The sequence below is a fragment of the Gadus morhua genome, chromosome 8, assembly GCF_902167405.1.
Source record: "Gadus morhua chromosome 8, gadMor3.0, whole genome shotgun sequence".
Lineage (NCBI taxonomy): Eukaryota > Metazoa > Chordata > Actinopteri > Gadiformes > Gadidae > Gadus > Gadus morhua.
The window spans coordinates 29,569,816-29,582,432 of NC_044055.1; the positions used below are offsets into that span (position 1 = coordinate 29,569,816).

The 12,617-nt window shown below is 48.4% G+C and overlaps 1 protein-coding gene across 2 annotated transcripts; it reads left to right on the forward strand.

Moving 5' to 3' along the window:
- The first annotated feature begins 148 nt into the window (after positions 1 to 148).
- Positions 149 to 3,829, forward strand: LOC115549649 (uncharacterized). Of its 2 annotated transcripts, none has more exons than XM_030364971.1 (8): positions 149 to 1,481; positions 1,579 to 1,774; positions 1,885 to 1,986; positions 2,133 to 2,278; positions 2,421 to 2,504; positions 2,591 to 2,779; positions 2,995 to 3,213; positions 3,324 to 3,829. In XM_030364971.1, the coding sequence occupies exons 1-6, from the start codon at positions 1,375 to 1,377 to the stop codon at positions 2,712 to 2,714; spliced, it is 759 nt and encodes a 252-aa protein (XP_030220831.1). In that variant the 5' UTR covers positions 149 to 1,374; the 3' UTR covers positions 2,715 to 2,779; positions 2,995 to 3,213; positions 3,324 to 3,829. The 2 variants fall into 2 exon arrangements, with proteins under 2 accessions (XP_030220831.1, XP_030220832.1); XM_030364972.1 differs by having other exon boundaries at positions 2,662 to 2,779.
- Positions 3,830 to 12,617: the final 8,788 nt, after the last annotated feature.

Consider the following 12,617-nt stretch of genomic DNA (forward strand, 5'->3'; position numbering starts at 1 on the left):
ATGCTGAAAGAAAAGCGTGGAGGATGAGCGACGGTATACACCGCGTTATATAGACACGATACCGTGGGAAATGTGGGCGGTGCCCACGCTGATAGGTGCATAGTTTGAATTTTCAGCGCGCGCAGACGCGCGCACGGGACAAGCCCATAAGGCGAAGCCTAGACGGCTACGCCTACAATCATAGAACTAGAGTTATAATAACATAACTATCGTTTTTTTCACAGAGACGAAGGATGGACACAAAACATTAGCCACCAAGGTTTATTTTAAAGACAAGGACAGGCTTTCCTTATTATTTAACACCAGCTACCATCCCCGGCATACTTTCAGCTCCATCATCAAGTCACAACTAATCCGTTTCCACCGCATCTGCTCTCTACCCCACCACGTAGAGGAAGGCCAGCAGGACCCTTTTCAAGGCCCTTAGACCTTGCGGCTATTCCAAACGTTTTCTTCGGACTATTAAAGGGGAAGTGACCGCCCTCTTCCAGCCAGGCCGGCCCGTTCTCCATGGAAAAAAGAACACGGAACATAGGTTAATTCCATTCATTACAACATTCTAGCGACAACTAGGCCCCCTCAAGCAAGCTATAAAACAACATTTTAATTCCGCCAAACCTCAAACCGCCCCACTCGCTTCTTTTAAAAATGTAATGTCATACCGCCGTAATAAAAATCTGCAGGACATGCTAGTCCATACGGCACACAACAAAGCAATACGCACAACCTTCGACCCCTATTTTACCAACCTGAAATACATCTTCAACTGTCGAGCCGGTGTCCCCATCTCGCAGACCTTCACACTACTCTCCTGCAATGTCGTCTACGCCATCCAGTGCAAATTATGCAGGAGCATCTATGTGGGCGAAACGGGAGCTACTATCAAACCAAGGTTATAACAACACATTTACCATATTCAGAAAGGAACAAACGATAAACGGCTGTATACTCACTTCATTTCACATCATATCAACAACTTTTCATTGTCCGGTCTAGAGACCAATGTCGGTTGGTCCCTGGTCCAGAGGAGAGCTGCTGTAAGAAGGTGGATCTTTAAGCTTTCCTCCATAGCCCCGTTTGGCCTAAATGATGATCGGTCTCGCCCCTCCATCCGTCCCGGTCCTCATCATAACTTCCCCAGCATCCTTTCTCCTAAAACATAGCCACTCAATCAGTTCCTTACCATAACCTCTTCCCTCCCCCCCCTCCTAAACATAACCTTTCTCACATATTTTATTTCTTTTATTGATTTTATTTCATTTCATTTATTTTATTTTATGGAAGCAAACGTATTTAAATCTCTTGTGCCCGTAATCCTAACCCTAACCCTAACCCAGGGTTGGTAGACGCTGGGAATACCAGGAACTCTCCGCCATGGTTCCGGATGAAGCGTCTTGCCGCTCACTGGTCGACCACCTCGAAAACAGAGGATTCTTTGTTGTCGGTGAACCGTTGGAGGACGCGCATGGTGCAGAGCCCAGGTTGGTTGCGCTCACGATTTGATTAGCATTTGAGGGGACTCTTCTTTTTTCATGTCTCAAGTGTACATTGCTTTTATGAATCTGTGATGCATGTCAGCTCTCAGGAGACGGGGCACAGGCCTGAGCACAAGCGTCTGCTGGAGATGGCAGAGGGTCGGACAGAGGAAGCTTGCCATGGGCTCCTAACGGGCGAGCGGTTGCCGCAACATGAGATGACGCTGTACCGGTACTTTTGCATGGCCACCCTGACGATCACGCACCGTGTACCGGAAGAGACGGTGGTGGACTTCAAAGTAACTCATTCCAATGTTCCCTCCAGCCGGTTTCTGTTTCCCTCCAACTTTGACTCTGCTCGGTTCGAGTTGTTTGTATCCTCGCCTACAATAAGAGTCCCCCGTAACAGGTCACTGAGTGGAATGACAGGCAGGTGAGCGCCGGTGTCGGGGCGACGATCTACTTCCGAGACGGTGCGGACAGAGCTGTTTTCAGCGTAGACGAGGAGAGGGTGAGCAGAGCGTGTCTTCTTTTGTTTTCATGTTTTTGTTTTGTTTTTCACATTCAAGTGAAGAATTGAATGTGAAAAAAAGCAAGTGAAGAAAGCGTTTCCGCGGACGGGATTTCACAGCTTGGCCTTTCGTTTCCCACCGACAGTGGTTAGGTGCCTACTTCACGGCCATCAGGCCGCTCTACCTGACGCGGAAAGGGGAAGCAGCGGATGACCAGGGCTGCTTCTTCCTGGGGACCACAGGACTTCCCGTGGCCAATCCCAGGTCCGACTTGTGCCGTCTCTGGAGGCAGTGAGTGTACTCTTTTATTACTTAAACAGGGGTGTAGCAATCGCCCTCACTAAGCGACCAGAACTAGCAGGTTGCTTGGATAACTTGGAGCTGGTAGTGATTAGTTGGTTTTTGTTCTTCACACCTCTCCTCCACGACACAGCTGTCGGAAGATCTGCGAGGGAGCGGGCCCGAATCCGCCGCCCGTTACGGCCGAGGCCACGGGGACGTCTTCCCGGGACAAAAGGTAAACATTATGCGTTGCGGCGCTGACACAAACACGTCCGACATCACAGCCGCCCGGTTGCCATGCGTGCTTTTCTCTTCCTGCAGTTCTGTGTCGGGGAAAGGGTCACGTGACGACCAATGGGACGCTTTCTTCAGTGAATTCCCCCTAACAATAGGTGCCCTCGCGCCCTCCAAAGATAAGAGGACTTGTCGGTGCCGGGTTTGGTGATGAACAGACGCCCTATTTCAATTGGAGGCGCATCCAGCTGGAAAAGCGTGTGCTACATGTCTCCGGTAGGCACCGGCTTGGTCTTTGTCAAACAGATACTGTATGCCGTCTGTGAAGAGCTGCTTAGTGTCTCACTATGACTGCATCTCCTTTTCCCATCGCCTGTGTGTCTTACCGACTCACATACACAATGCCTCACTCGCTCACTCTGTCGCTCAATCCCAGTCTCACTCATTCACTGCCTCACGCCTCACTAACTCGCTCCCTCTGTTCTTACCAGCTTCCGCTGGCAGGCAGCGACCGACCGAGGCCAAAGTGGCAGCCATTGTGGCCAAGGAGGAGTGGAAAACGAATGTCCCCTCTCTCCCGGATGTGCTCCAGGCGTGGGTCTCCCCTTTAAAGGCAGCCATTGAGGACGACAAAGGTGTCCTCAAGTCAGTGGTGGAGCAAAGGTGGAAGGGGATCGATTTTAAGGATTTCAGAGAACACAAGGGTAGAGGTGAGGGAAGACAGAAAAGCACAGTGCAAACTTTACTGTGATGACTTTGCCATGGCAGCAAAATAACAGCTGTTTATGTGTTTGTGTTTCTCTTTCGCTCTTCTGTGCAGGCGTCATTGCCACCATGCCGTTCTCCAAAGGTGAAGTGATCTGCGACTGTCACGGAAAGCTCATCTCTGAATCGGAGGGGAAGAAGATGATGGATGAAATGCAGGAGGGAGTGATGTGCTACCTCTTCTTCGTCAGGGGCAGGCTAGGCACCAAGCTGTGCATCGATTCCCAGAACTTCCCCTGCGAGTGCCGCCCTGGATAGGACACCTTTGGAAGGCGCATGAACGACTCGGGCAAGGCGTCCAATGTGAAGCCTGTGTTGTTCCAGTTGAACTTCGCAGACGGACCCCAAGACACTGTCCTGTTCTTGGCCCAGAGAAACATAGCCGGCAACGAAGAGCTGCGTTGGGACTATGGTGTGAGACGGATGTCCTTCAGAGATGAGGGCATGGACCTGGCATGGCTGGATGACTGAAATGATTTGCGTTGGTTCATTGTGTTCCCTCATTTGTTGTTGCCGGTTGTTGCTGTTCTTGTTGTTGTTTAGTGTCATGTTTTGAATAAATGTTTGTGCTTCAAAGGACAACGCCTTGAATAGATGAACTTTATTAATCCCCGTTCATGTTAACATTACATTGACAAAGAGTGGGTGCCAGAAAAAGTGAAAAACACAACAGTGCTCGTTTAAGGGCTTAAACGTTGAGCTAACATTGCTACTGCAGGAAAAGGGCATGCATAAAATGTGCACTGCATGTGAAACATTCCGTAATGATATATGGGACTATTGCAATCACCAGACATGAGGAAGAACAAATGTATTGCCACATAAGCAGCTTCAAGAAAAAAAAAAATAAATAAATAAATGAAAACTTGCAGGGCCTGGACAAGCTTACACTGCATATCTACAGACCTACCCACCGCTGCTGGTAACTACCCATATACAGTTGATTGATTAAAATAAATAAAACACGCGCACGTGAGGCTGGTTAGGGGCCGCTTCTGCCCTCTGGTGGCTGCTGAGGGGACCTCAACCGAGCACACTTAGGATTTGGCTGTGCAAAGCGGATACGGACAGCAGCATATGTGGTGCCGCGGTAATATCAATAGATAAATATAGATAACAGTGGCGGCTGGTGATCAGAGAAATGTTGGCGGGGCACAGTAATACACAGGGGGTCTGAGGTCGTCGTCGTCGTTACCCCCCCTATTGTTTTTTTTAATTTAATAGATTTGATTTGGTGTATTCTGATGCATTCTTGGGATGGCCACCCTCCTCCCCCAGCCCTAACCATAACCCCGCCCCCCCCCTGCCCTAACCATAACCCCGCCCCCTGCCCTAACGCTGCACCGAGCACACTTAGGATTTTGCTGTGCAAAGCCGCTACGGCCAGCAGCATATGTGATGCCCGACTCCACATCTCGGGGGGGGGGGAGGTCGCACGGACTCGGGCTTGGCGCCGTTGGAAAGCCGCTCCTTCCTTTGGGGGGGGGGGGGTGCGTCTGCCTCCCGTTTCTCTAGCACCTTCCTGTCAAAACATATTCACCGAAAACGGCCTTCACCGGGGTGCACTTCGGTTAAAACCCCCTATCCTAACGGCCTGATTCCACCGGACGCGTTACGGCAACGTTACGGCTGCGGCACGTCTTGGCCGCGGTCACCGCAGCAGATAGGTTCCACCGTAATCAATGAGACCATTTCCACCGGGTGCGGCTGCGGAACGTCTCAGCAGCGTCCCAGAAGCGGCTCGCCGTGCCTAAGCGCTATCATTCCGTAGCATTCCTATTTTTGCCGCAAGAAGTTGCTGAACCGCGTCAATTTCAACAGAGCAGATCGAGCAGGCCAGGAAGTGAAAAAGTAAAAGCCATAGAGCAAAATAAAACACAATACTCAGCTCATGTAGCCTATCACAACGTCAATTATGTACCAAATCATCCTTTTTATAAGGGCAATGGCCGGAAGGACAAAGCGTGGCATTTAATTGCAGTAGTTTTGGGAGTGGAAGGTGAGTACAATAGGTTTAGGATTATCGCGTGATCTCGTGATCTCGCGTGAATACGGCTGCCGCTGCGCTGCCGTAACGCGCCCGGTGGAAATGCAAGCAGGGCAAAGTCGCGGCCAAGACGTGCCGCGGCCAAGACGTGCCGCAACCGTAACGCTGCCGTAACGCGTCCGGTGGAATCCCCGGGTAACCCTAACCCTAACCTTGACCTCCCCTTGGCCCTAATCCTAACGACACCCCTGGCCCTAACCCCAACCCCCTCCCTCATCTAGCCTTTACCCTAACCCCGCCCCCCCTGGTCCTTAACCTAACCCCTCCCACCCCTGACCCTTACCCTAACCCCGCCCCCCCTGGTCCTTAACCTAACCCCTCCCACCCCTGACCCTTAACCTAACCCCTCCCACCCCTGCCCCTAACCCCAACCCCTCCCTTCCTACCCCCCCCAAAAAGACCACCCTACATGATCCCTATCCCAGCCCCGCCCCCCCACAAAGGATCCCCTCTTTTTTATTTTCCTTACCATGTGTGTGTTGTTTTTCATTCTGCCCCCCCGCCATTTTGGTCCGAGTTCTTTCTTAATTCTCGGCCTAATTTGCAGCTGTTTGGGTTTTGTGCTCCGCTGGTCTGCTTCGTGTTGTATTTATACTAATTATCGTCACACATTGGTATCTTGGTGACCTCTAAGACCGCTGCTATTTAATGATTTGTCACGGCACTGCCTACGGAGGCCGCCATTTTAGATCGCAAATACCAGTGTTGTATAGTAGCGAAGTAGAAATACTTCGTTACTGTACTTAAGTAGTTTTTTTGGATATTTGTACTTTACTTTACTACTTATATTTCTCTGTACTTTTACTTTTACTTCGCTACATTTTGCGAAGAAAACTGATACTTTTACTCCGCTACATTTCCCTTGAAACCTTCGTTACTCGTTACAAAATCAACTCATCTTTAGAAAAAAAAAAAAGAATCATGAGAGATATGAGAATAACGTTGGGGACTGTGGTAGAACACAGACTGCGAGCCTGTTTGGCGAATCAGCTGTCCCAGCGCACGTTCGCAAAGCCCCCTTGCTTAGTTACTGTTGCTACGTCGATCAAAACTCCTACGACTGTCAACACACAAATGCATGGCTAGGACGAGGGCAAGGGCTATCAAAATTCTACTATTTGTATCAGGCTGGTTTGTACACGCAGTATTACAACACTATCTTATACACTTCAATACGCTGTATATGTGCCATTTTTGCTACAAAGCTAATTTAAATACCCTTTTTGGGCAGGGACTTAAGTTTTCCGAAAATCCGCGATCCTGGATGACACCAAAATCAATATTAAGTAACGTGTACCAGCGCACACACACACACGCACACGCACGCACACACACGCACGCACACACACGCACAGACACACACACACACACACACACTTTCGGTGCTGTTTTAATAATGATAAATAATTAATTTAATTTGTATAGCACACTTTAACACTGCAAGGAGGTTTGAGTGTCCTTGATTTAAAATGAGCGGTGAGGAGGTCCTGGAGGTAGGTTGGACCGGAAGTGTTTATGGCCTTGTGGAGTTTTGCCTATTGTGTTTGTTGAAATAAACTCCATTATTCTCAAAATTCTGACCCTTTGCTTTTTTATTAACAGCAGTTACTTGTACTTTTACTTTCAGTACTTAAGTACATTTAATATCAGAAAAGTACTTTTGATACTTAAGTACAGTAAAGATCAGATACTTTAATACTTTTACTTAAGTACTATTCTAAAAGGTGACTTTTACTTTTGCTTAAGTAATTTTCCAGTAAGGTATCTGTACTTTTACTTAAGTATGGCTTTTGAGTACTTTATACACCACTGGCAAATACTATTATGGTTTGGCGTCACTTAGCACCACCTGTTGGTGACCCAGATTGTGGCCAGCACCACGGCTCTCCATGCTTCATCTCCTGGATGTTTGTTGGTATTGCAACGTACAAAAATAACAATATTTATATCTTTTTATTACGGTTTAATTCGACCTTACGATCGGCCCCCCTTCCTTTACCACTTTATTATTCACTCTCCCGGCTCCCCATTGACCCTTCCCTCGGCTCCTCCTCTTATCCAGGCCCCTATTATCATTTGATTTCATTAGCTTTTTATCTTTTATCACCATCCCGTGTCCCCCATTCCCCTGCCACCTTCTCCTTCATCCCCCATCCCCTACTTACCTGCTGCTTCCTCTTCCCCATTGTATACAGTGGGGCAAAAAAGTATTTAGTCAGCCACCAATTCTGCAAGTTCTCCCACTTAAAAAGATGAGAGAGGCCTGTAATTTTTATCATAGGTATACCTCAGCTATGAGAGACGAAATGAAAAAAATAATCTAGGAAATCACATTGTCTGATTTTTAAAGAATTTATTTGCAAATTATGGTGGAAAATAAGTATTTGGTCAATAACAAAAGGTCAAGTCAAGTCAAGTCAAAGTTTATTTATATAGCACGTTTTAAAACAACAGTAGTTGAGCAAAGTGCTGTACACAAATACAATATAAAAAACAAAACAAAGAACAAGGCGGCTTAATATAGCATATTAGCAACAACAATGAATAAAATAAAATTAAATCTTAATCTGTATTAAAAGCCAATCTAAAAAAGTGAGTCTTTAGTTGCGTTTTGAACTGGTCTATAGACTGGGCAGATCTCAGACTCAGGGGGAGACTGTTCCAAAGATTAGGAGCGGCCACAGCGAAGGCTCTGTCGCCTTTTGTTTTTTGTCTGCACCTGGGTACATCCAGCAGCATCTGCTGAGCTGATCGAATTTCTCTAGATGGAGCATGGATGCAGACCAGCTCTGACATATATTTAGGTGCCAGCCCATGTAGAGATTTAAAAGTAAACAATAGAATTTTGAATTTAATTCTAAAAACCACAGGAAGCCAGTGGAGAGAGGCCAAGACAGGGGTAATGTGGTCATATCGCCTTTTTCCAGTGAGGAGACGTGCAGCAGCATTTTGGACCAGTTGCAGGCGACGGAGCAGACATTGGTCCACACCAAAGTATAAAGAATTACAGTAGTCTAGACGGGACATTATGAATAGGTGAATGACTCTTTCAAAGTCCTTTGGTGGGAGATACGGCTTTACTTTCGCTAGGAGTCGCAGCTGGAAGAAGCTTGTCTTCACGACTGAGCTTATTTGCTTGTTAAATTTAAAACCAGTCGAAAATAACTCTGAGGTTTCTGACAGAAGGGCGGCTGTAGGAGGCAAGGGGACCAAGAACACTGTCGATGTCATCCAGCAGTTCGGATTTGCCAAAAACAATTATTTCGGTTATATTATTGTTTAGTGATAGGAAGTTAAGTTCCAACCAGGTTTTCACATCTTTCAGACAGTTTGACAATGCATTTGTTGATTCTTTGTTTGAATTTAACGGCAGGTATGTTTGTAGATGAAATGACGAAATGTTGTGTTGTTTTAAAAATGGAACCTAGGGGCAGCAGATATAGCGCAAAAAGAATTGGAGATAAAATCGAGCCTTGGGGGACCCCACAGACTAGCGGGGCTGCAGCTGAGGAGTACTGACCTAGATGAACAGAGAAGGTTCTCTTTGACTGATATGACTTGAACCATTTTAGGACATTTCCAGTAATACCAACACAAAGTTCAAGGCGGGATAAAAGAATCTGGTGGTCGACTGTGTCAAAGGCAGCAGTCAAGTCTAAAAGCACGAGCGCAGCAGAGCTCCCCGAGTCAATAGTTGGGGAGCAAAAGGTAATCTCAATACTTTGTTACATGCCCTTTGTTGGCAATAAGGGAGGTCAAACGTTTTCTGTAAGTTTTTACAAGGTTTTCACACACTGCTGCTGGTATTTTGGCCCATTCCTCCATGCAGATCTCCTCTAGAGCAGTGATGTTTTTGGACCTTCGCTGGGCAACACAGACTTTCAACTCCCTCCAAAGATTTTCTATGGGGTTGAGATCTGGAGACTGGCTAGGCCACTCCAGGACCTTGAAATGCTTCTTACGAAGCCACTCCTTCGTTGCCCGGGCGGTGTGTTTTGGGTCATTGTCATGCTGAAAGACCCAGCCACGTTTCATCTTCAGTGCCTTTGCTGATGGAAGGAGGTTTTCACTCAAAATCTCACGATACATGGCCCCATTCATTCTTTCCGCAACACGGATCAGACGTCCCGGTCCCTTGGCAGAAAAACAGCCCCAAAGCATGATGTTTCCACCCCCATGCTTCACTGTAGGTATGGTGTTCTTTGGATGCAACTCAGCATTCTTTCTCCTCCAAACACGACGAGTTGAGTTTTTACCAAAAAGTTATATTTTGGTTTCATCTGACCATATGACATTCTCCTAATCCTGTTCTGGATCATCCAAATGCTCTCTAGCAAACTTCAAACGGGCCCGGACATGCACTGGCTTTAGCAGTGGGACACGTCTGGCACTGCAGGATTTGAGTCCCTGGCGGCGTAGTGTGTTAGTGATGGTAGCCTTTGTTACTTTGGTCCCAGCTCTCTGGAGGTCATTCACTAGGTCCCCCCATGTGGTTCTGGGATTTTTGTTCACCGTTCTTGTGATCATTTTGACCCCACAGGGTGAGATCTTGCGTGGAGCCCCAGATCGAGGGAGATTATCAGTGGTCTTGTATGTCTTCCATTTCCTAATAATTACTCCCACAGTTGATTTCTTCACACCAAGCTGCTTACCTATTGCAGATTCAGACTTCCCAGCAGGTCTGGTGCAGGTCTACAATTGTGTTTCTGGTGTCCTTTGACAGCTCTTTGGTCTTGGCCATAGTGGAGTTTGGAGTGTGACTGTTTCAGGTTGTGGACAGGTGTCTTTTATACTGATAAGGCGTTCAAACAGGTGCCATTAATACAGGTAACGAGTGGAGGACAGAGGAGCCTCTTAAAGTAGAAGTTACAGGTCTGTGACAGCCAGAAATCTTGCTGGTTTGTAGGTGACCAAATACTTATTTTCCACCATAATTTGCAAATAAATTCTTAAAAAAATCAGACAATGTGATTTTCTGGATTTTTTTTTTTCATTTTGTCTCTCATAGCTGAGGTATACCTATGAAAAAAAAAAAATACAGTTCTCTCATCTTTTTAAGTGGGAGAACTTGCACAATTGGTGGCTGACTAAATACTTTTTTGCCCCACTGTATATGTTACTTTAGTTGTATTTATAATGTAAATAAGGATGCTAATAATGAAGCCCCCCATTGGATGCCTCTGCCCCAGACGTCAACTTTCCCCTCCCTCCTACGTGTTTGTATATAAGTATTTGTTTTCGTGTGTTCTCGTTTGTGCTTTGTAACCGCGGCTTGCTTGGATTCTCTACTATACGGTCTGTTTCTATTGCTAATCAATTGAACCTGATGAAGTCAGTATTCTGACGAAACGTCGTACTCTGCTCACAGCAGCCTAATTTCCAAATAAATAAGGATATTGGCTGGATCGCACTTGTCTCATTCTCCGCTAGATACCTTACAGTTTAGCTTAGCATCTTTCCGCTATCGTTCGAGTTCCTGCACCACTCAGAGAGAACCATGCATCCCAACGACCTCCTAGCTAACGGTGAGTGGACTCTGGTCCAACGGGGACGCCGAAGACGGGCTCCTCGGGACCCCCACTACCCCCCACCGCTGATGGACTCCTACACGTGGGTTGCACCTGCCCCGGAGGCCCGTTTCCATCACTTTGACAACAGACATGAACGCCTCTGGGCTCCACGCCATCCGTCACCCAGGCGATGGGGGCAACACGCGAGACCCGGTAGGGACTGGTCTCCCTACGGGCCTGCCCGTTACCATCACCACGAGGGCTGGTCTGAGGCCTACAGACCGGCCTACTCGCCTCCTCGCCGACCGGCCTACTCGCCTCCTCGCCGACCGGCCTACTCGCCTCCTCGCCGGGAGACGCAGAGGCCTCCCTATCGCCGCGCACCTGAGACGCGTCGGGCTCCTCGCCGCCCTGCTTGGGCTCCGGGCCCCCCGCCAGACCCCGGGGGACACGGCCACAGGTGGGGCCTCCACCTCCGCGTCCTGACCCGCGACCCCGAGACCGGCCCCGACCTCCACGACGCCCGGAACCTCCGCTGGCCACCGTGGCGGGCACTGGGTCTGCGCGTCCGCTTCCACCCAGAGAGGCGCCGCGCGCCCCGGCTCCTCAGCTCTCTGACGACCCGGACTTCAGTCTGAAGAACAGACTGATTCTGGCGGCCCTGAAGGCCTCTCACCACCTTGCCAACTCCGAAGGCCCTGAGCCCCTTCCCGTCGTCGCCAGACTCGCGGAGTCCCTGAGGGTCTCCATACGCCATGCTGTCCGCAACGCTACCACCGCGCAGCTGATCGACGGCAACGCACGCAACTGGGAACACACCACGATGCTGCTGCTCCGGGACCACTACAGGGCTGCCGTGGACGAGAAGGTGGGTGCTCTCCTCCTGCTTCTAGACCCCATCTGGCGTCCGAACTTCGCCGTGGCGCTGGCCTGGGCTCAACGCCACTTCGGGGAACGCCTGTGCCTGGAGACGGTGAACGCGCTGCGCTCTCGCCTCCGGGAGGAACTGGACACCCCGGTTCCTCCTCCCGTTCCTGGAGCCGTGCTGCCGCGCTTCTCCCAGCCTGCTGGACCACCGCCACCTACCCCCGGCTTCCGGATCCCTGGGCCCGGTCTGGAGGCCCTTGACTTGTCAGTAGGTCTTTTGTTGGTAACACTTCCCTTTGTCCTTTGAGCTTCATTAGGTATTTCAAGCCAAGTTTATATCTTCTTAATTCTAGCGGCATCTCACCCATTTCTATTAGTCATGCTGCTATTGCAGTTATACAGAATGCTCCACAGCACACTCTTAAGGCTTTTGCTTGGACTATGTCTAATTTGTTTAACACTGAAAGAGCTGCTGATCCATAAACCATGCATCCATAATCAATTGCTGATCTCATCATTGCTCTGTAAATCATCATCATTGATTCTCTATCAGCCCCCCAGTCTGAACCAGCCACACACCTAAGGACATTATATATTTTCCCACACTTCAAAGCTACCATCTCAATATGCTTTTTCCCTGTCATTCTTTCGTCCAACCACATTCATAGAAACTTAAAATACTTTCTCAAGATTGTTGTTGGACAATTTAATGTCTGTGATGGCATCTTTTTCTTATTTCCAAACACCATGCACTTAAGTTTTTTCTGTAGAAATTTTAAAACCCCAGTCATTGGCCCACTCAGTCACTTTCTCCAAAGCACCTTGAATTTGATTAAACAGATAGGGTAGGTTCCTCCCTCGCTTCCAGATAGCCCCATCATCTGCGAATAATGAGAAACCAAATCCTCTCCCCACTCTACTAAAC

Bases quoted from the DNA above. Each gene is read 5' to 3' on its own strand.
- LOC115549649 (XM_030364971.1), top strand. From the start codon at position 1,375: ATGGTTCCGGATGAAGCGTCTTGCCGCTCACTGGTCGACCACCTCGAA. The intron at 1,482-1,578 runs GTTGGTTGCGCT...GATGCATGTCAG, and splicing joins GCGCATGGTGCAGAGCCCAG to CTCTCAGGAGACGGGGCACA. The intron at 1,987-2,132 runs GTGAGCAGAGCG...TCCCACCGACAG, and splicing joins TCAGCGTAGACGAGGAGAGG to TGGTTAGGTGCCTACTTCAC.